Source organism: Ornithorhynchus anatinus, chromosome 1, assembly GCF_004115215.2.
Source record: "Ornithorhynchus anatinus isolate Pmale09 chromosome 1, mOrnAna1.pri.v4, whole genome shotgun sequence".
Taxonomy (NCBI): domain Eukaryota; kingdom Metazoa; phylum Chordata; class Mammalia; order Monotremata; family Ornithorhynchidae; genus Ornithorhynchus; species Ornithorhynchus anatinus.
In genome coordinates, this window is record NC_041728.1 from 150,290,812 (window position 1) to 150,314,132 (window position 23,321).

The following is a 23,321-nucleotide window of genomic DNA, read 5'->3' on the forward strand; positions in this document are numbered from 1 at the left end:
CAATAAATGTTACTAGCTAAACTCTTTTAGATCTATTATCACATGCCAGAAATAAAGAGTGAATACAGTTCCTGTTGTCTGAGTCAGTGGACTAGTTAGAGATGCTCTCAATGTTTCTTGTCTGTGTGAAGCTTCCTGGAAGCTGAATATTTGCCACCTAGGAGCACATCCAGGAAAACAAAGGGCTGCAGAGTTATTGCTGTCCTTTCTTCACTCCAGCTGCAACTGTTAGTGATCAATAGATCTTGTTCAAAACAACCACCGGCCTACAAGCACACATTCTGGAGAATATGTTGGACCCATATCGAGCCCTCAGATGATGTTCTGCAATCTCTTTGAAGTAGACGGGAATAAGCACACTAATCAAAGGCTTGATGGGGTCTTGGGTATGTCGCTTTTGAAGAGATGGAGGTGGGGTCTAGGACCAATCCAGTCTGTTCCAAACATGAGATCAGCTAACAGCTATACCTGCTGCATCTTTGCAACCTGAATAAACCAGTCCCTTCTAATTACTGGTCAACCATTTAACCTGTAAATGCAAGATTCCGCCACAGTGATACACCTGTTAAAATGATGATAATGATGATCCAACATTCTCTGCTATTGTAACGAACACTTTCATCCTCTCAAATTGTTTTAAGAACATGAATTAACTGGGTCTCACAGCAGTCCTGGGACCTGCATTGTGTTATTATGCCCATTTTCCAGATGACCCAATTGAGACATGGAAAGGACATAAATCATTTCTCTAGTCCTTCAAAGTGAATATCTTGGCTCATGGGACTATGCATGTTTGTCTCATGAATCATAAATGCAGGTAACACGAGTTTATTCACAGGAAGAAGCCTTGATTTCGAGCCCAAAATATGTGATTTCTTTCTCCTTTTCTTAAATAAACCCATTTTATTTCTAGCAACAATCATTATTCACGGTGTAAGTCCTTAAATATAAATCTGGAGAGAGAACAGAGGGAAGACAAAAGCTTTCATATGAGGATAAATAGAAAGGTTTCTCTTCAGCTTGAAAGGTTAGGACTAAGAGGAAACAAGAAGGAAGTCTACCAAATCATGATGGGTGTGGACGAGGCAAAAATGGAATTGGCCACTAAATCCCACAAATATAGATCCACTGAAGTTTGAAGGTGAAGGTTTGGATACTTTTGTGGATGAGATATCTATAGTGGGTTAGTAAAAGGATAGATATAAATGCAAAGGGAAAATATAGGGGTTGTAAGATTGTATATCTTAAAATAGTAGTTGTCAAGAATGATCCTGGTGACACTGTCAGAGGCAAAGCATTGGGTCCGATTGACCATTGGAGTGGACGAGCAATGAATGCTTTGTTCAGATGTCCTTAATATTTGTAAAGGATCTTTACAATTAGAACAGTGCTTGGCTTGGCACATAATAAGCGCTTAACAAATACCACCATCATTATTATTATTATTATTATTATTACAGTTTGTGATCCCATTACTTTTTTTTTTCCTCAGGTCCTCCCTCGGCTCCCCTGAACCTGATTTCCAAAGTCAATGAGACATCGGTGAATTTGGAGTGGAGCAGCCCTCAGAACACGGGTGGTCGACAGGATATTTCCTATAATGTGGTATGCAAGAAATGTGGCACCGGTGATCTCAGCCGATGTCGGTCCTGTGGGAGTGGAGTACACTACACCCCCCAACAGAATGGTCTGAAGAGCACCAAAGTCTCTATCACTGACCTCTTGGCACACACGAACTACACCTTTGAAATCTGGGCCGTGAACGGAGTATCCAAACACAACCCCAGCCATGACCAATCAGTCTCTGTCACAGTTACGACCAATCAAGCAGGTAGGAATCTCTATCAACTTTTGAAAAGGGATTGGTATTGATCGGGCAGAGGTAACCATGACTTTTGAATTATTGCATGATGTTAAAAGCTGTGGGATTTTCTGGTGGAGTAAAGGATGCATATGATAGTAAAGAATGCAGAGATAATTCATGTTTCTTCTGGTGATCAAAATGGCAAGAGGGAAAGCAACCAAACAGTCATTTTTTGGACCGTTCAGCATCACTGTTTGCTGATTTTGTTATTTTAGTATTTGTTAATCACTTAGTAGAATGATTGATTGCCAGGGGAGCTCCATCTCCCCGCACCTTGTCTGATGTGTGTGGAGGCAGGCTGATTCTCCAAAACCAGTGCCCTCCCTGTCCCCTCCCTCTCTCCTTCTACATCCTCTGCTTCTCTGGTGCTAACCTTCTTACTGTGCCTCATTCTCACTTCTCCCACTGCTGACCCCTGGCCGTCATCCTTCCTCTGGCTTGGAATGCCCTCCCTCCTCAAATCTGCCAATCATACTTCCCCACTTCAAAGCCCTTTTGCAGGCTCACCTCTTCTTGGAGGCCTTCCCAGACTAAGCCCTCATTTTTCTCAGCTACCCCTCACCTCCCCATCACGCCAACTGGCTCCCTTTGCTGTACACCCCCCACCCCACAGCACTTGTGTGTGTGTATGTACATATTTATAATTCTATTTATATTAATGCCTGTTTACTTGTTTTTATGTGTATATATCTATAATTCCATTTATTTATATTGATGCTATTGATGCCTGTTTACTTGCTTTGGTGTCCGTCTCCCTCCTTCTAGACTGTAAGTCTGTTGTGGGCAGGGATTGTCTCTCTTTATTGCTGAATTGTACTTTCCAAGTGCTTAGTACAGTGCTCTGTACACAGTTAAGAGCTAAATAAATAAGATTGAATGAATAAATTAATGAATAATAATAATATTTGTTTAGCACTTACTATGTGCCGGGCACTGTCTAAAGCTCTGGGGTAGAGACAAGATAAATTGGGCTGGACCCAGTCCCTGCCATACACAGGGCTCACAGTCTTAATCCCCATTGTACAGATGAGGGAACTGAGGGACAGAGAAGTTGAGTGACTTGCCCAAGGTTACACAGCAGACAAATGGCCGAGCTGGGATTAGAACCCAAGTCCTTCTGACTCCCAAGCCCATAGTCTATCCACTAAGCCAAACTGCTTCTCTGATTACTTTTTGAAGTACTGCATTTGATACAAGCCAATCAGGTTAGACACAGTCCTTGTCCCAAATGGAGCTCACAGTGTAAGTAGGCATTGAAACCCCATAATACAGAGGAGGAAACAGGCATAGAGAAGTTAAGTGACTTGTCCAAGGTCGCAGAGCCAGCAACTGGCAAAGCCGGGATTAGATCTCAGGTGTTCTGACTCTCAGACCCATGTTCTTTCTTTTAGACCATGCTGCTCCTGATTTTACATTAATCAAGGATGCCTACTGGGAGTTTTCTGCCAGTGGGAATAGCACGACCATTGAATGCTGGAAAGGACAATGAAGTAGGTGCCTGCTGGCATATACCTGCTTTAATTGCAAATCCGGCAGGAGAGGCCCATGGCCCTATTTCAATAGAGAGTGTTTTTGCCTCGCTATAGGCCCAGTCCTATGTGGCATCTTTTGTATGAGTGATCTTGGAGATCCTGTTCTGGTCCTCAGGATGGTGCCTTTCAGGAGGCTGAAATGGGCACTCTTAAGCAGTTCCCCTACACAGTTCCAGAATCTTCCTTTTTGTGCTGTAGTCATGTGGGAGTCCGGTTAGATCTCCATATGGGTCCTTGCAAGATTTCTTAGTTCAGCCCAAGCCTGGAAGGCTGGTAGAACGAGACCCAATCAACCAATCAGTGATATGTATCGAGCACTTTCTCTGTGCAGACCACTGTACTAAGAGCTCTACTAAGTGTCCCAAATGAACCCCTCCAACTACTAGTGGTGCAAAGAAACTAAGTGCTTGAGGTACCCAGGGGTGAGAAACAACTGCCCCTGCCTCATAGCAGAGGTCTTTCCCTGTGCCCATATGGTAGCAGATATCATTAGAACAGAGCAGGGACCTCATTGTCCATTAACAGTGCTCAGTCTGGTGGAGTGAGCAAACAAGTTTGCTTAGATTTTCTGCTAAGTATGAAACCTCCCCATTCTACAAATTTATGCATTCTCCCCCTTCTCCTCACACTCAGGAGAAGAACGAAGCCCCCTATCAATAATAATAGTAGTACTATTTCTATGTTTTCCCCAGAATGTTTTTACTGGGCATTCAATTCACTTTCTTTTTCAAGTCACTGAAGAGTGTCATTTTCTTCTACCCCAACACTGTAGCTTTTGAAATAATTTCATTGGAATTCTTTGGGCCTTTGAAAGGCTTTGCTTAGGTATCTGAACATATTATAAATAGCATATTCGTGTCTATGTTTGAAATAATATACCTTTGTTTGTGTGGGTTTGTTGAACTTTCCTTGGACAGCAGGATCAAACTGGTTACTTTCTTCTTGATTTCTAATCTTTTTGCCAGTCTGACTCTTTCAAATATGATTGATCTCAAGGCAGTCTATTTCTGTTATGTTTGGGCTGGATGTAGGTTTGCTTTTTCCCTGCTTAATTTTTTATACAATAAATAATCCTAAATTTAAGTTTCTTAAATATTTAAACCTTTAGTCTTGATTCTTTATGCCAGTTCGTTCGGCCATGATACGTTATATTTGTATAGAGGAAAATTGGATGGCTATCAGGCACTCCAGCATATGCACAGGTTTTTCTGAAGACACAAACACAGGGAGCTTTAGGGAGGAGTGGCAGTGGAACTAGGCTGATAATGTGAAAATTTGAATATGGAACTGAATAAGAATTAAATTTACTTGGTCATGTCTATTTCAGATGGCTTGTTTTCCTTCATCAACAGGGAGCAGACATACTGGGGCTCTTTTTATAGGTATTTAATTTCAGCTATCTAAAGCAATTGACCCAGAAGTGAGCTTTGAATTACATGTTAATTTATCTTTAAAGCGATTTTCTAAAGTACTATTAATTCCATAGATTTGAACTTGATTAATTTTACTTATATTGAGTGAAAAGAGAAAGGGAGGAAATTATGTAATGTCCAGGCCAACACACTGTTGCCTAAAAGGTCAGGTGAAGGCAGATGCTGTTGGGGAAAGTGGACCTTGGGAACTAGCTCCATTTGAGCTCAGCAGGGTTCCTCGGGGTTAGGAGGTCCAAGCACCCTCCTGCAGACCAAGGGTTCTATCTAGTTCATTTCATTCATTCGATCATATTTATTGAGCATGTACTGTGTGCATAGCACAGTACTAAGTACTTGACAAAGTACAATACAGCAATGAAGAGAGGCATTCCCTGCCCTCAGTGAGCTTACAGTTGGGGAGGGGGGAAGGCAGACATTAATATAAATAAATTACAGCTATGTGCAGAAGCGCTGTGGGGCTGCGAGCGGGGATGAATAAAGGAAGCAAGTCAAGGCCACGCAGAAGGGAGTGGGAGAAAGGGAAAGGGAGCTTAGTCAGGGAAAGCCTCTTGGAGGAGATGTGCCTTCAATAAGGTTTGAAGGCGGGGGTCCAGTGTTACCCCAGGAGCGTACCCTTATATTTCTTCAGTGACTACTGAGTGCTGGTCGATATCCTTTAGACTGTAGGCTTGTTATGGGCAGGGAACATGTCTCCAATCGCTGTGCATAATGCTCTCCACATAGTAAGCACTAAATAAATATGATTGATTGATTGGTCACATTACTCAGCCCCTGGGTGAATCCAATAGTAGCATGACACGTGTGCCCTTGCCCTCAGAGAGCTTACAGTTTAGTGGAGAAGACAAACAAAAATGTTGTACAGATAGTACAAGCAGGAGGAATAACAAAGATTGAACAGAAAACACTACAACAAACTCAGACTGAAATAACTGATCATTTGACTGTATGTAAGGTAAATATACAAGTAAATCAATGAATGAAAGTATTATTCATATATATGCAGGTGCACAAGATAGGAACAAATTACCAAAGTGTTAAGAGTGGGCATCATGTTGATGCAACCTAGATGTTGAGAATTAACTGGGGAAATTTCCGGGAGGAAGTGGGATTTCCATTCAATCATATTTATTAAACGCTTACCGTGTGCAGAGCCCTGCCCTGAGTGCTTGGAGGACTCTGAAAATGGAAAGAGCTGTGGTCTGGTAGCATTGGGAAGGAGAAGAGTTCCGGGCTGGAGGAACAGTGGGAGTGAGGATCAGAAGTGGGAAAGTTGAGGTTCAGTTTATAAAGTGCATATAGAAGAATCAAAGAGACCAGATAGTGAAGAGGGCTGATGTGAAATCATTACCATTTCCTCAGTGCCTATTGGAATATGGACTGTACTAAGCACTAGAAGAGTGCAGTAGAAGCCAGATACAGGCTCCTTGCCTCCAAGTTTACAATCTAATGTATGTAAGTTGGAGATAGTTAGTGTAGAACTTTGAAGTTAGTGGTAAAGAGTTTCTGCTTGGTTCAGGAGAATGAAAAGATGTTTGCAGAATGGACCTATGGGTTCTAAGTGATGCTGCGAGTTGGGGTTGTGAGAAAGAGTAAATCTCGTGATGTTCCATCCTGTCAAATCAATATGATGTGCATAGCTGAAGAGAAGCATATAGAATTTGTGTTAAGGGCAGACACCCTCAGCTTCAGAAACTGAGAAGATTTTTTTTTTCCTTTCCGCTGAAATTAATATTGCATTTGTTCTTTCTGAAGACTTTAAGGCTGTATGTATTTTATGATCCTAAGGCAACATGTTAGCTTGATTTGGATATGAGGGCTTAGGAGAAGAAAATCTAATAAGCCTCTCAAAATAAAAGAATCCATAAAAACATTATCCAGGATCCATCTGGCAAGAATCACTTCCATAAAACTGAGTTGGGGGCATGTGGGGGAGGGTGTTTGTGTGTGTGAGTGTGTATGTGTGTGTGTGTTAATTCAGCAAGTAATAATGCCAGAAGGTTTGAACAGCTAAACTCTCGGACTCGTATTGAGTTTTCACAGAGAATAATGCTGGGAAGCTGTTCAAAATTAAGAGTAAACTCACAGTGAGAGAGGAGGGCCCAAGTTCCTTATCAAGGAAAATTAGAAGGATCAGTGTAATACGCTTCAGGGTAGGCAAATGTTACATATATTTAAGTGGTTGATTTCCTTTCAAGTTAATCTTACAATTGCCATATGGAATTTAAGGAAGTTATTATTAAAATCCTGCAGGTCTAAGAAGACAAACACTGGTTACATAAAATACTTTGAATTTCAAACATGTTTATGTCTTATAATTGCTGGGCTATGTAGGTTTACAGTAATATGAAATATTAGGTATTGCTATAGTTTTAGTTATAATGATTTCCTTAATGTTTTAAAATAAATTCTTGACATCTTCGTTTTAAAAATCACACATTTTCTGTATCATATTGGAGTACAACTTTCTGTTGGGTTTGATTTCTAAAGACTAGACTATATTGACAGCATTAATAATAATAATAAGAAATAATTATGGTATTTGTTAAGCACTTACTATGTGCCAGACATTGTACTAAGCACTGGGGTGGGTACAAGTAAATTGGGTTGGACACAGTCCCTGCTCCACTTGGGGCTCACAGTTCCAATCCCCATTTTACAGGTTTTAGTGTCTGTAAATTATCATTACAATTCTCCTTCTTAATTACATTAGGAAAGTGGAAGGTAAGGGTGAAGATAATGAAAATCAAATTGAATATAACTGTTGAGGCATACACATGCACTGCTCATCAAGACGTAACATGGCTTAGTTGGCTAAGCAACGTCTTGGGAGACAGAAGGAGCTGGTTTCTAATCCTGACTGCCATTTGCCTGTTGCATGACCTTGGGCAAGTCACTTAGCTTCTCTTTGCTTCAATTCCTTGTCTGCAAAATAGGGATTCAATACCTGTGCTCCATCTTATTTAGGATTTCAGCCCCATGTGGGACCTGATTATCTTCTATTTACTCCAATGCTTAGTACAGTGCTTGTCATGTAATTAGAGCTAAGCAAACACCCAGGTATTATTATTATAATTGTTAGTAGAAGTAGTATCTTCCCAAATGGCACTCTTGGCAGTTGATTCAAGCCCTGGAAGAAGATAGAAGTTTTGCAAAGAACCTTAATAAATTACCAGTCCCAGGGTTCAATAAATAAGCTTAGAGAACTATTACATGTATAGAACCAAATTGTCATTACATTAAAATCTATTTTTAAGAAATGATAATGTTTTGCTATGTGAAATGAACATTAAGTAGTGCTTACCTAAAATTATGTTCTTTCTTCCCCTTCATCTCCCTGTCCTTCCTTCCCTCACCCCACTGATTGAACTCATCAAGATTTTTACATATGCATATATTAGAAGGAAAATTAATTCTCCGGCTTTCACTTAACACAGGGATAAGTGAGGATCTGATTTTTTCATTTCTTGGCAGTACACTTGTGATATTACACACTACCAGCTTGTACACCCTGTGGAGGAGCCATCAATTTCTCAGAATAATAAATGTTTAGCCAGGAACAGAAAAGAACACAAGACACTCGTTTATGACTCCCACATGTTTCCAACAGGCTTCTACATTTTTAGATGTTGCCCTAATTGACTTTCTTAATTGCTATAGCCAGAAAGGAGTCAGAAAGATACCGGAGTCCAGTCTGCAGTTGAGCATCAATAAAAATTTCAGAGGAACTTTATCAAAGCTTCCATTAACCCCCCACTGGTGTCTTCAAACTGGATTTTTTTACACTCTGAAAAGACAAAGGCATTACTCCACAACTGACCCTGGTTGTGCATTCAGAGGTCTTAAATCCACACAGCAACTAATTAAAATGCCAAGCAATGTAGCACGAGTAAATACAGCCAGCTTCTACATCCCAAAGTTTCTGGATTGTATCGCAATTAGCGATTTAAACTATTTGCAATTGTTTCTGTGGTAGGGAAAGATCTGTTCAGTTCAGGTACTTGTGGTTAGGATTGTTTTAACCAGCTATTTGAGAGATTGCTGGCTTTGTCCATTTACATTTTTAAAACTGTGAATGTAAATGGACAAAACCAACAATTTCTCAAATAGCTGCTTGAAACAAATTCAGTTCTTTACTATTTCTTCTCCTTTGAATATGCTAAATTGAAATTCATAATCCAAAACCTGTTACTTGAAAACCTTTAAATGTTGTTTGGTTGCCTCTCTAATGAACAGTGCCTCTTGCATTAGGAAATGTCACTTCACATTTGGTCCTATGTGGGAATTGTTCCACTCGAAAGCTGAGTTTACATGGGGCAAAGTCTTTTCTAAAGAATCTTCCATTGGAAAATTTCCTTTTTGTCTAGGATGTCGGGGGGAGAGCTTAAATCATAAGATCCAAAGTAACTTTAGGGAGGACCTAACTTTTAAGATTGAAGCTGACTTTAGGAAGGATTGTCCAATGAAGACACGGAGCTAGGCCAAACTAGTCCCACCATAGCCTGCCTCAGGAACATTGATGAAAACCCTGTCTGCCCGACTGACAGACTGACTGAATTACAGACTCTTCATTCATTCATTCATTCATTCATTCATTCATTCATTCATTCATTCATTCATTCGTCTTTATTGAGTGCTTACTTTGTGCAGAGCACTGTACTAAGCACTTGGAATGTACAGTTTGGCACAAGACAGAGACAATCCCTGCCCAATGATGGGCTTACAGTCTAATTGGGAGAGACAGACAAAAACAAGACAACTTAATCACGATAAATAGAATCAAGGGAATGTACACCTCATTAACAAGATAAATAGGGTAATAAAAATATATACAAATGAGCACAGTGCTGAGGGGAGAGGAAGGGAGAGGGGGAGGAGCAGAGGGAAAAGGGGCTTAGCAGAGGAGAGATGAAGGGCGGGAGGGGGGAAGGAGGAAAGGAGGGAAGGGAGAGGGAGCAGAGGGCAGAGGGGGAGCAGAAAGGGAGCAGAAGGAAAAGGGGGTAGCTCAGTCTGGGAAGGCCTCTTGGAGGAGGTGAGCTCTCAGTAGGGACTTGAAGAGGGGAAGAGAGTTAGTTTGGAGGAGGTGAGGAGGGAGGGCATTCCAGGACAGCAGTAGGACGTGGGCCAGAGGTCGACAGCGGGATAGGCGTGAATGGGGGACGGTGAGGAAGTGAAGGGCAGAGGAGCGGAGCATGCGGGGTGGGCAGTAGAAAGAGAGAAGGGAAGTGAGGTAGGAGGGGGCAAGGTGATGGAGAGCCTTGAAGCCCAGAGTGAGAAGTTTTTGTTTTGTGTGGAGGTTGATAGGCAACCACTGGAGGTTTTTAAGGAGGGGAGTGACATGCCCAGAGTGTTTCCCTCAGTTCTTGACCTTCTCCCACATGCCACCCTACAGAGCCTCAGGGTAGTCACGTCGTCATAAAGAAAAAATACATTTCTGTGATGCCAACCTCAATAATAATGTTTCAACTGTACCCTACTGAGTTGCAAGAAAAAGGGCTAGCCAGTCATTCACCGTTGTGCCCAGTGAATTACAAAAGCCATAATGGAATAGGGAGACTGAATATTTCCTATTGAAATGAATGTTGGTTTTGTCCCATAGAGGCTTGGCCACTGTGTTGCAATTGTTTGGTAGTTCTGCAGTGTAAGCTTCTTCATCCTAAGGAGGCATCTTCCACACGGCCAGTATTCATTTGAAGGATTTCACCAAGTCACCTTTGATTCACCTAAGCTAATACCATTATTATATTTCAAAACCACCTTCCAAAAGTCTGACTTAATCACTGGATTAACCACAAAGTAACTTTATAATGGATTCCTATGGAACAATATTTTTCATCTTGATAGTAACTAAAAATGATGAGGCCGGTCCAAAATTTTTTTTCAAAGATTTTATAGAAAGTTAATGAGACTAGAAAAGTCTTGTCTATTTCATCTTTGTTTTCCTTCATCAAGACATTGCCAAGGAGCAACTCTTATATGTGGAATATGATACTGTGATGCAGTTTAAGGTATAACCATGCTTCAGTATTTCAAAGAAAAAGGCCCTCTTACCAAAGGCTGTAGGGCAGTCACTGAATTTCTTTTAAAACTTATCTGCATTTGTATTTTAACCTCTGTAGCTTTACAAAGATAGTGATGATTGTGAGGGCTAAAAATATTGCTATACCTTCACAAGAGAAGATTTCATTATCTAATGTGCATATACATTATTATAATATTATTCACTTGAACACTCATAAAAAGCAGAGGAGTATGCTCCCATGACATACTAGTTTGTTAGCTCTCTGGGAAGATTGCATTTGTCTAGATTAAATATTGCATCCTTTAAATCTATTTTGAGCATAATGCGTATGCATGGGGAAAATAGAGAAGCATACCACTAAACTGCTGGTTTATTGAGGCTTGCTGTTCAGGCATAAGTAAGTCAAAGGTAAGGGCTTCAAAAGTGCAAGTATCAGAATATTTATTCAAGTGTAAAGAACCTAAGCAGTGGTCTGTAAAGATCATGATGATGTCTATGATAATAGTAATGATCCGTTAAGTTTGTCTAGTCTGTTTTATTTTTTTCAAAGCACTGTCACATCAATTAATTTTTTTTTCTCAACAAAATCACCTTGGTGTTTGATTACCCCCCACTTTAAAGTTGAGGCACCGAGAGGTTTAATGACTAGCCCTGAGGTCACCCAATTGGCTAGTGTCAGAATGGAAACTAGAACCCAGATCTCCTGACCTGATCCAGGCTGCGCCTATCAGATCGCACTGGGTCTATCCAGCCAAATATTCTGCTTTAACAAGGACAGTGAGTGATTCTTTGTCTAACAATGTGATAGATGCCTTCCTTGACATCTCATCTAGTGATTTGGGATGTACTCTCTGTCATCCCTAAATTTTCTCTCAAATGAGTTATTTTGGAACTGTTCTTCATGAGTATTTCCAGCACTTTCTTGAACCTATTATAACTTCTATTCCTAGAATAATCAAGGACTTTCCTACCATTATAGAAACAATAGCCCCAAACAAATCTGTGGTAGGGATCTTGCAAGACATCATGGATGTTTAAGGACTTTTTGGAACCCGTGGGGTTTTTCCAAAAATTTTTCATGCTTTTAAGTCTATCTTTCTTGTTTTTAAAGTTCAAAGTGGAGTGTATGGTTATTACAGTCTTATGGTTCCAGCAAATTTTCCATATCTTGTCTTCATTTCATGCCTGTGAGAACATCTATAGTGATGTTCAGACAGGACCTGAAGAAATAATGAGGGTGGCATGAGACAGAGAGAAAGGTTTTCGGGAATGCAGAGTCGACACATGATCTACAAACATAGAAGTTATGACATACAAACTTATACAACCTCTAATAGAGTTTTAGGTAAATTCATATAGGGGCAACATTGGCACAAAGATTTTCTGGGATTTCTATTTTGATCTTTCAAGATTGTCTCTCAGGGAGAGAGGCAGTGCTCATCAGGGCATACACTGTAAAACACCGATGGCAATAATAAAGCACCAGGAAAAACCCAATTAAGAGAAAATCCCTACAAATTTTGAAGATGCTGTCATTCTTTGGTCTTTATGGTACAAAAATGATCTTTGTTTCCTAGACCCAGAATCAATTGAAAATGATCTATTTGGCCCAAAATTAAATAGTTCACATAGTTTAGCCTTCTAATGTTCATGGGAGTTTAAAGTCACGTGCCTGTGACAATCTCCAACTGACACCCCACAATTGGGGTTTAATTCTAATGTTACAGGTCTCCAGACTCCAAGTCTTTTCCCATAAATTACATTCAAGTTTTCAACCATTTTCATGGCTTTTAACTCAACTGCCACAGAGATACTGTTACCTTTTAAGTATGTGGTTTACAGCAACATTATCTCGTCTTCATAAATTATTTTCATGGCATATGTTTTGACCCGTGATATGTAATGCATTTCAACTGGATCAAGGAACAATGAGGTGAATTCAAAACTAAATAAAGTTGAGGAAAAAAAAAAATATGCAAAGAATTGCTGAGCCCTGAGATTCTTGCTAGCCATGCTTTTGTTAGCATGCGTTTTGATTTTCTGTGCACTAATTGACCTTTTAAGATGTCCATAAAGAAAAATAGTAAACCTTTTTTAGTGCAGTAGAAACTTAGTAAATAGTACAACCAGTACCACTACTATTGAGTGAAGATAAAAAAGGATAAAAGAGATAAAAAATTAGATGGCACATGCTAGTGATAGGATTCTAAACGGTATATCTTTAACTTCTCACTTAAATATAGACTAAATTAATGTGGCCCAAGTGTTTACCATTTGACAGCTGCTTGATGGTTTATGTAAATAGAGTTGGTCTTAGTCCATGTCTCATTTGACAGGTGTTCATATTACAAGTGACACTGATTGAGTGAAAAGGTATGGAGCCTCATGGACATGGAAATTTGTAAGAAAAAGATAGCTTTGATCCTATCCAAAATGTATTTAGGTTCCCTTCATAGAAGGAGTAATGAAAATTTTGGAAGTGGCATTAATCTCGTGCTTATGCTAAGCATTCCTCCAAATTTAAGGAGTCAGAAAAGTGAGTTCTTATTCTTGTTCTGCCTTGGCAGAACGCCTGAATTTGGCAAGAACTAATTGCAGGGAGTAAAAGTCATATCAAGTCCATTTCAGTCAATCAGTCAATCAATCAATGATATTTATTGAGCATTTACTGTGTGCAGAGCACTGTATTTAGTGCTTGGGAGAGTCCATTGTAGTTGGTAGGTGCTATCCCTACCCTCAAAGATCTTACAATCTAGTTAAGGAGTCAGACATTAAAATATATTACCGAAAGGGTTCTTTGTCAGCAAAGAATGTGTCTACCAACTCTGTTATATTGTACTCTTCTAAGCACTTAATATAAGCTTTGCACACAGTAAGGACTCATTAAATATGATTGATTGATTGATTGATAGGTGAGGCAATGGAAATTAAGGATATGTGCATAAGTGCTGTGGGATGATGGTGAGGTGAGTAGCCATTCTTAAGGAGTACAGACCCAAGTGCATAGGCAACAGAGAAGGGAGTGGGTTTAGGAGAAGGGAGGGCTTAGTCAGGAAAGGCCTCTTGGAAGAAATGTGATTTTAGTAGGACTTTATTGTTGGGAAGATTGGTGGTCTGTCAGATGTAAAGGGAGAGAGCTTTCCAGGCCAGAGAAGTATGGTATTTGTTAAGCATTTATTATGCACCAGGCAGTGTAGTAATAATGATGTGTTTTGTTGAGTGCTTACTATGTGCCAAGCACTCTTCTAAGCACTGGTTTAGATACAAGGTGATCAGGTTGTCCCATGTGGGGCTCACAGTCTTAATCCCCATTTTACAGATGAGGTAACTGAGGCACAGAGAAGTTAAATGACTTGCCCAAAGTCACACAGCTGACAAGTGGCGGAGGAGGGAGTAGAACCCACTACCTCTGATTCCTAAGCACTCGTTATGGGTCAGTGGCAAGACAGATGAGATTGAGGCACAGTGAGTAAGAGTGTGGGTTGAGTTGTAATAGGAGGACAATCAATGATCTTTATTAAGTGCTTACTATGTGCATAGCAATATACTAAGCTCTTGGGAGAGTACAATACAATGAGGTTAGATTGCAAAGGAAAAGTTGATTGAATGTCTTAAAGCTGATGCTAGTCAGGGTTTTTGATTTTTGTAATCTGGTGATTCGATGACTTATTCATCAGCTCAACATCATTCTCCTTACTATATTTAAACTACTATTCTAGTTTCTCCATCTAATATTGAACAAATAAAATAGATGGCTTTAGGATTCAAGTACTGAATTCCAGTTTCAAAATCACAGGTACTGGAAGGAGTCTGAACCTAGCTTTGTGTGAATACAAAATGTTTATTCTTATATTATTTATCTTCCTTGTGTGCTCTGAAGTCTGATACAGCATGATTTATTTAGCAACCCAGAAAGCATGAACTTATTCCTAAGTTAGCCTTACTTAACACATTAGAAGTCAAGATGACATCAACTCACCAGATCTGTTTATTATAACAAAATGATCAATGTCTTTCCTCTCTGCCTGAAGAGAATTACAGAGGTCGCAATCTTCAGGCATTTGGTAAAGGATAAAAAGGTGGTTTTCGAAGCAGGCTTTTGGCATTTCTGCTTGTCAATGCCAAAATTCTCAGTGTAGAAAGTAAAAGGCAAAGGGAGAGATTTACTGTGTTTTGGGATTAGTCAGGATGTTAGAATCTTCCTGATTAATACATCTTTAATTGGGGACCTATTTAGACACACTATACCATTGTGTTCCTAGTTACTGATCCATTAGGTCATTAACGCACTGTCCTGGTAACAAAGAGAGCCAGAGCTCTGAAGCACAGCTTTTATTTATCTGGAGTTGGACTCCTAGAAGCCTTGCAAAGAGTTTATCTGCTGGAAGATTTGAAGCCTGATGCACAATAGATAATATTCCTTTGCCCTGTCTAGTTGGGCCTATTCATCTGTACCTTTCTCAAACTGTTTGAGTTCCATATTTTTTTAGGACTCAACTCTTCCTACTCCACCTCTCTGACTTCCCGTCCCTACTGCTCCACCCTAAGATGAGAGAATGCAAAAGTCATTCATTAATTGCAGCTCTGACCATTTGTTTAGAAAGAGGAACTTCTCAAAAAGTTTGGACTCTCCAATCCAACTAACCTTGATTAATGACTATAGCCAAGGCATCTAAGGCATTTTTTGGCTTTGTTTTTCTAATATAGCATTTATATTACTCACATTTATATGAATTCATTTCCAGCTGAAAGCCTTGTTTTCCTGTTTGCTTTGAATTGGCATTCATACTTTCAGGAAATACACATACAAAATCCTGCCATGTTTCTGTTGGCAAGTAGTAGGTTATCCTTGTCAGAACATGCCAATAGGACTTCTTAGCAAGCAAGTACTAAGAAAACAAGCAGGCACTCAGACTAAACAGAGAGCCTGCCTGAGTTGTAATGCCTAAATAATGCCAGGATGAGTCCTTCTACCCACTTCCTCCACAGTTTGGTTTCTAGCCATATAATAATAACGTAGCATGATACAATTATAATTATACGGCTAATTGCCCAAGCCATCCCAATAGCTACGCTGATGATGGAAGTATTGTTTGGCATTGTATTCTAAAGCATGATCTCCCCCTCTAGACTCTAAACTCCTTGTGGGCAGGGAACATGCCTACCAACTCTGTTATAGTGTACTCTCCCAAGAGTTTAGCACAGTGTTCTGCATACAGTAAGCACTCGATAAATACCACTGGTTGGTAGCGTCTTTACTACAGGCGGTGAGGTTCAGATTTGCAGAGCTGTGAGATCATTATTTTATATCAAACAAGTGACACAAAATTTACTGGACTTCCATGGGTAAACCTCGTCAAATATTCAACAAGTCGAGACAGTCAGCAATCTTCAACAGTAAATAGAATTAGAATGACCTAGTGGAAGGAGCATGGGCCTGAGAGTCAGAAAACCTGGGTTCTAATCCCAGCTCCTGCACTTGTCTGCTGTGTGACCTTGGACAAGTCACGTAACTTCTCTGTGCCTCTTACCTCATCTGTAAAATGGAGATTAAAGCTGTGAGCCCCATGTGGAACATGGATGCTGTCCAAACTGATTAACTTGTATCTACCCCAGCATATAGTACAGTGCCTAATGAGCCCGTCATTGGGCAGGGATTGTCTTTATCTGTTGCTGAATTGTACATTCCAAGCGCTTAGTACAGTGGTCTGCATAGTAAGCACTCAATAAATACTATTGAATGAATGATAAAGTAAATGCTTAACAAATGCCATACAAACAAAAGTCACAAAGGAAAGGTAACACATAGGTCCTCTTTAAATGCTCTGGAATAGAATTTTCTTCATCATTCTATCATGTTATTTGCCTTGCTAGAGGGGAGCATCTAAAATCTAACGATCATCTCTTGTGTGGACTTCTCTTCCCTGAACTTAACATATCCAACACCATCCTATTGATTCTTATTACTACTGCCAAAATTGTTTCCTCCATCTGTGTCATTGACTTTTCCATACCACTGCACTCCCTTATTCCAGGAATCAAGTATGGAGTCCTCACTTGCTCAGCTGGTTATCTTAATTCCCTTAGTTCCTCCCACTCCCCATTTTACTCCCTTCACTCTTCTATAATTTTGTTCAATGCTTCCTTCATTTGGTTATCATCCTCTTGCCTCCAGGCTTCTCTTGTCACACCTTTTGTATATAATGCTCCACCCTATCTATGTCTTCTTTATGTTCAAGCAGCTCTTTAAAGCCAACCATTCTTCCCTCAAGTTTCCTCTGACTAAACTGAAAACTAAGAGACTCTGAGAACCATTTTTTGTGGTATTTGTTAAGTGCTTACTGTGTGCCAGACACTGTATTAAGTTCTGGGGTAAACACAAACCAATTAGCCCTGTCCCACATGGGGCTCACTGTCTTAATCCCTGTTTTACAGATGAGATCATTTTCATGACTCGCTCAAGGTCACACAGCAGACAAGTGCTGGAGCTAGGATTTGAACCCAGGTCATTCTGGCTTCCAGGCCCACGCTTTATCCACAAAGTCAATGCTGCTTCTTAATGTCTCAGTAATTTTACTCATTGTTAATCGGTCTTTTTGAGAGTTTAATATAAATGTGTTTCCTTTCATTCAGAATTTCCTAAATGGTTGCATAAATTAGCTTTGGATTTCAGAATAAAAGAAAAAAAAAGCATGTGTATTTTTGATTTTCACCATTTCCTCTAGTTATAGTTCAGTGTACAAGATCTTAACTTTAAAATGAAAATAATATTTCCCTTCTGATTTTTGGAGTAGTTATCTGCTGAGATGCAGATTGAGATCTAACTTTGAATCCTATTTCTTCCACTGTCTAGTTATGTGGGTTTTCCCTTAACCTAAGATCGCTTTTCTATTCTTGCAAGGGTAAATCAAACACTCAGCAGATTGAAGACCACAGAAACCAAAATTTTGGATTAGGCTCCTTGGGCAATATTGAGCAAATGGTTAAGAATCCCTGCCTCTATTTAGGAAGAAAAAATACAATTAATATAGAACCAACTCCTTCAATCTCCTGCAGAGGTAAAACCTTTAATCACTGGAATATTATTAGCATTCTCAAGCATTTAGATTGGATACTTGACAGCATTCTAAAATGCACAGTCAATGATAAAGAAAAAGTAAGAGCAGTAGAATTCAATCAGGAGAAAAAAAATCTTAAACTTCAAGTAATTAAATTTAAATAGGCTATTTGGTTTAGTGGAGATAACGTATAAACTATAGGTATATATTTCAATCAGTCAAAGACCTCTTGAATAAACACAGAATCTTTTAAATTCAAATCCTGGGGAGTGGAAAGTAAACGCTTTGTGGTTAAAAAGGCATCTTCACTGAAACAGTGAGCATTGTGCGTGTCAGACGTCCAAGAGCTTTGGTTTCAGGTCTTCATAAAGGGTTGTTTTCACTGCTGGTTGCCTGTAGGCCTGAGACCTTTCATCCCATGTGTTTATTTCCTGTTCCCTCCTCCCCTCTCCTCCCTACCACCTAATTTGGGCTACTTCTGCTGTTCTTTCAAATGCCTCAAAGAGGTTTTAATTTAGCACAAGTTGGCCCTGAGAAATAGCTTTATAGAATCCGAGCGAAGTTGCATCCGTTCTCATTCTCTCTCTCCTTTTTCCTTTGCTTCTTCACCCTTTACCTTTACTTCCCAGTTCAAAGGCCACAAGTTGCCATACTGCAGCAGTAAAACTACCAGTAGGTGTTAATGGTGGGTTATTGAGGAAGCGAATAAAAGAAAATTGCAGCATTCACATCAGTGGGGAATGCAGTTTTTAATGCAGGTGAAAATCCTGGGCTTTGAACTAAAGAAAGTTAAATGTGCCACTGTATCAAAGAGAGCCACTTTTATTTCATACCAAAGGAGAGTCTGTAATGCTTTATTGTGAGATATATCAGTTAGGCAACCACTAAACCCCCAATAATCTCTGCTTATCAATACACACAGTATATACGTCAATCAATCAATGGTATTGATTGAGCACTTACTGTGTGCAGAGCTCTGTACTAAGTGTTTGGGAAAGTACAATACAATAAAATTGTTAGAGGTGATCCCTGCCCCCAACCAACTTACAGTTTAGAGGGGGAGACAGATAATAAAATAAATTGAAGATAGGGAATTTGGAGAGTATAGGTTTATTTACATAAATGCTGTGGGAGTGGGAGTGGGATGTGAATGCCAAATGCTTAAGAGGTACAGATCCAAATGCATAGGGAATAAAGTAGGGAGGGTGAATAAGGAAAACGAGATATTTGCATATATTATAGGCATTACCCAAAGCTTCTGCATATACATTTTATAGATTCCATATTCTGTCTTCTACCTCCAAACAAAATCTGAAATATCTTCCGATTTGTTTCATTCACTATTATCTGGATTGTAAAATTTACCCAACTTAAAGAGCTATGGTTGCTATTTCTGCTTCATCATAGTTTGCTTCTACATGTTTCCCCTGTAGTAATAATAACATTTAAGGATCTTTCTCAAAGTGAATCAAACAATTGTATTTATTGTCATTATTAGTAATAATAAGAAAACTAATAGTAATAATGGTATTTGTTAGGGACTTACTAAATGCTAGGCATTGGTCTAAGGGCTGGGATGGACATGAGCAAATCGGGTTGGACAAAGTCCCTGTCCGACATGGGACTCACAGTCTCCAATCATTTAATAGATGAGGTAACTGAGGCCCTGAGAAGTGAAGTGATACCCAAGGTCACGGCAGACAAGTGGTGGAGCTGGGATTAGAACCCATGACCTTCTAACTCCTAGGCTTATGCTGTATCTGCTAGGCCATGCTACAGTCTAGAGGGAGAGACAGACATTAAACTAAGTGAATAAATTATGGATATCTATATTATGAGAAGCAGCATAGCCTAGTGGGATAGAACATGGGTCCTGGGATTCAGGAGGTCATGAGTTCTAATTCTGGCTCCACCACATCTGCTGTGTGACCTTGGTTAAGCCACTAAATTTCTCTGTGCCTCAGTTTCCTCATCTGTAAAATGGGGATTACTACTGTGAGCACATTTGGGAAATGGACTGTGTCCAGCTGTTAGCTTCTATCTACCCAGTGCTTAGTAATAATAATAATAATAATAATGATAAATAATAGTATTTCTTAAGTGCTTACTATGTGCCAAGCATTGTTCTAAGCCCTGGGGTAGATATGAAGTACTCAGGTTGTCCCACATGGGGCTCACAGTCTTTATTCCCATTTTACAGATCAGGTAACTGAGGCACAGAGAAGTTAAGTGGCTTGCCCAAGGTCACACAGCAGACAAATGGTGGAGCTGGGATTAGAATGCACATCCTCTGACTCCCAAGCCTGTGCTCTTTCCACTAAGCCACACTGCTTCTTTGTACAGGGTCTGGCCTGTGGTAAGCACGTAACGAATGCCAAAAAAAAGTACTGGGGGCTAAGGGTGAGGTGGATAAAGGGTGGTAATCCAAGTGCATTGACAATGCAGAAGGGAGTGGGAAAAGAGGAAATGAGGGCTCAGTCAGGGAAGGCCTCCTGGAGAAGATGTGCTTTTAATAAGGCTTTGAAGATGGGGAGAGTGATTATCTCTCAGATAAGAAGAAATCTGGTATACTATCTGATCCTACCTCCAGAGGTGGGGTGTGCTTTACATCTCAGCACATCAGAATATATGGATAACATTTCTGGCACTACTCTCCCCATTTTGGGATCACTGCTTCTGAGTCCTGGGCCCTCTGCCTCACCCTGAGCAAGCAAACATGGAGCCAAGGGATGGGGAAGGATCCAGAAAGGATTTGGAGGCCTACATTTTGGCCTCCAGGAAGAGAATAGGAAGGCCCCATAGCCTGGCATGGTGACTTTTGGCATGCATTCAGGAGTTCAATCAATCAGTGGTATTTATTGAGACCCTACTGTCTGCAGGGGATTGTACTAAGCAAATTGCCCATTCTTGTCTCAAACATTCTTAGAAATATTCATATTTCAAGGAGGATGAGAAATCTCTTAGAAGTGCCCGATTGTGGAGATGATCAATACGTATCTCTGCTTCCACAAATATTCCTCAAAATAAACCGATGGCTTTGCTAAATTGAGGAGGGAGAGAGACACCCTCTGAAACAAATCAAAATGGGGGCTTGTGTTTTGGCTGTCTTTGAGAAGAAAATTGGAGGTCGGAATTTTAGAATTTGCGTTGAATCACATTGCATACCCACTGTTTCAAATGACTGACCTGAGATTAAAATATTGTTATTCGACTGCAGTACGTGCCTTGAAAATCTAGCTAGAAAGTATATGGTGAGAAGATGGAAGGCTATGAAATAAACTTAAATATTAAAATCTAATTATTTACAAAGATTTGAAACATCCTCTTTGTTACCATTTTATCTATGCCCTGCTGGCCCTGTAACATCGGGAAAATCATTTCTTTCTCCCTGCCCAAACCTCAACACAGATCCTTTGATCCTTCCCACCATGGTTTCTATCTTGGTTCTTTTCATTATGGACTCTAGACCCTCTTTTTTCTCAATTTCTGTTTGTTCTTCACTTCCGGGAAAGGAATTCCTATAGCTACATGAATGATTTCGATTCTCTTCTCCTCACAGCACCCCTGCTTGGTTTTGACCTGATATTTGTGCACATGGACTTTTGAGAGTACTGAAATATTTATAAATATTGAATTAGTTACGGAGGTCATGTTCCTAAAGGAACTCACTTCAAAGAAAACTTGTGCGGTACACTAAATAGGGCAACTGATGTTGCACACATATTAAACCTTTTTTTGACATATCATGTTGTATCCAGAAAGGTATGCTTTGCCAGAGTATTCTTAACTCCCTAACAGTTTTCTATCTGAAGTTATCAGTAAAAGCAGGTGTTATGGGAGAAGTGAATCTTATTGTAACATTTCATGGTTAGTTTCTGCGGGCTTCTTAGTTGAGGATTTATTCCCTTTGCTTTCCATGGCAATAGCATTCCTACTCACACTTCTAAATGGAAATCAGGTTCATTTTCCACATGCCCAGCAGATTAGCGATAACCCAACCAGAGAAAAACCTGCTTAGTTAATCAGTGCCACACTGAGGGCAGACAGGCAATTTTTTCCCAGGGAATTTGTCAATTACCCTGATCTGACCCCAGCCATCTTTGAGAGAAGGTTCATTTTGTAATTCCCCTTCTGCATGCTCTCTCCAGCCTCCTCTCTTCCATTTCATTTTTCGAGTACTAGGCATTCAAACCTAAAAAGCCCTTTTCACAGAGTATATGCTAAAGAATTCTGAAAGACGGTGTAATAAACCCTGTTAGGAAATGGCTCTTCACAGTCAATGATCACCTCACTATATTATGTTGTTCAGGAAATCCAATCTTTGCAGTTTACCAAAGGTGGGCCACCCAGAAAAGAGGATCCTTAGTAATTCCAAATGATGCCAACAGGTTTTCCTCATTCAGTGACTTTCACATTTTGGCAGGTGTAGTTTGATTGTTACTGCTAAAGATGGCAAATTTGGAGGGCATTTCAGGTGTAGATGAAATGTATTTGATTCTTCCCTTATTTTTCTGTTGTTTAGCTCTTTTCTGAAATTTTGTTTTTGTGGGATGGAGTGAGAAATGGTGGGAGAGGAAAAAAAAAAGAGCACAAGAAAGAGAAGCTGGTGACATCTCTAACAGAGATGCCAAGCTTGTCAAACAATAAATCAGTGAGATGTTCCCTGATGGCCTCCCTTCAGCCTAGGAGACTCTTTTTCTCGATTTTGTGATGTCTCCTGGTTGTTGTTTCACTCGCGTCAGAGGAGATGTCTGATATGGTCAAGAGAGTTTGAAACATTTTACACTCAATTTTCTTTCCATTTTCTGTGACAATTTTATTTATCTTTCCTTTTCTGAATTTAAGGGGAAGAGGACATATAACTTTGTCATTTCTGTCCTTTTTCCATTCGTTTTAGTTTCCTCGTAAAAATTCCACAGTTCCAGGGCAAAAGAGAAAACTACATTCGGCTAAGAAAAGCCTCTAATCTCTAGTTCTACAGAACAGCTTTTTAGATAAGATTTAAAATTTCATGAATGTCCCCCTTTATCCCTGGAGATCCCCCATTTGTACCAGCTATTGTCAGTAGTGGCCTGGCTCGATAACAGCTGGCTAGAGACGTGACCACACAGTAGCAGCACAACTAGAATTGGACAGTCTGGTTCATAAATCTTTAGAAAAATGTTTCCCTGAGCAAAGCCCCGAATCTGTTCCCGTCACGGTCGAAGGGGGGAGGCATTGTTCGCTCGACAATATAAAGCAAACCTCAGGCTGCTTTGGAACTGGCAGAAAACGATCCCACCAGTGTATACCTTTGCTGGACATCTCTCTATCGCCTGCAGATATGAAAATTGAGTGATATCACTGTTGCTCATAAAGGCATTTGGCACTAAAATTTCAATCGCGAATTCCATGCGTTGTTTACAGAATCATGTC

The 23,321-nt window shown here is 39.9% G+C and overlaps 1 protein-coding gene across 1 annotated transcript in view; it reads left to right on the plus strand.

Moving 5' to 3' along the window:
• The window catches only part of EPHA4 (EPH receptor A4), a 146,923-nt gene that overhangs the window by 84,540 nt on the left and 39,062 nt on the right, over nucleotides 1-23,321 (plus strand). Inside the window, 1 exon segment of the mRNA XM_001506000.4 lies at nucleotides 1,493-1,831. Within this exon segment, the coding sequence (XP_001506050.2) occupies nucleotides 1,493-1,831 (339 nt within the window).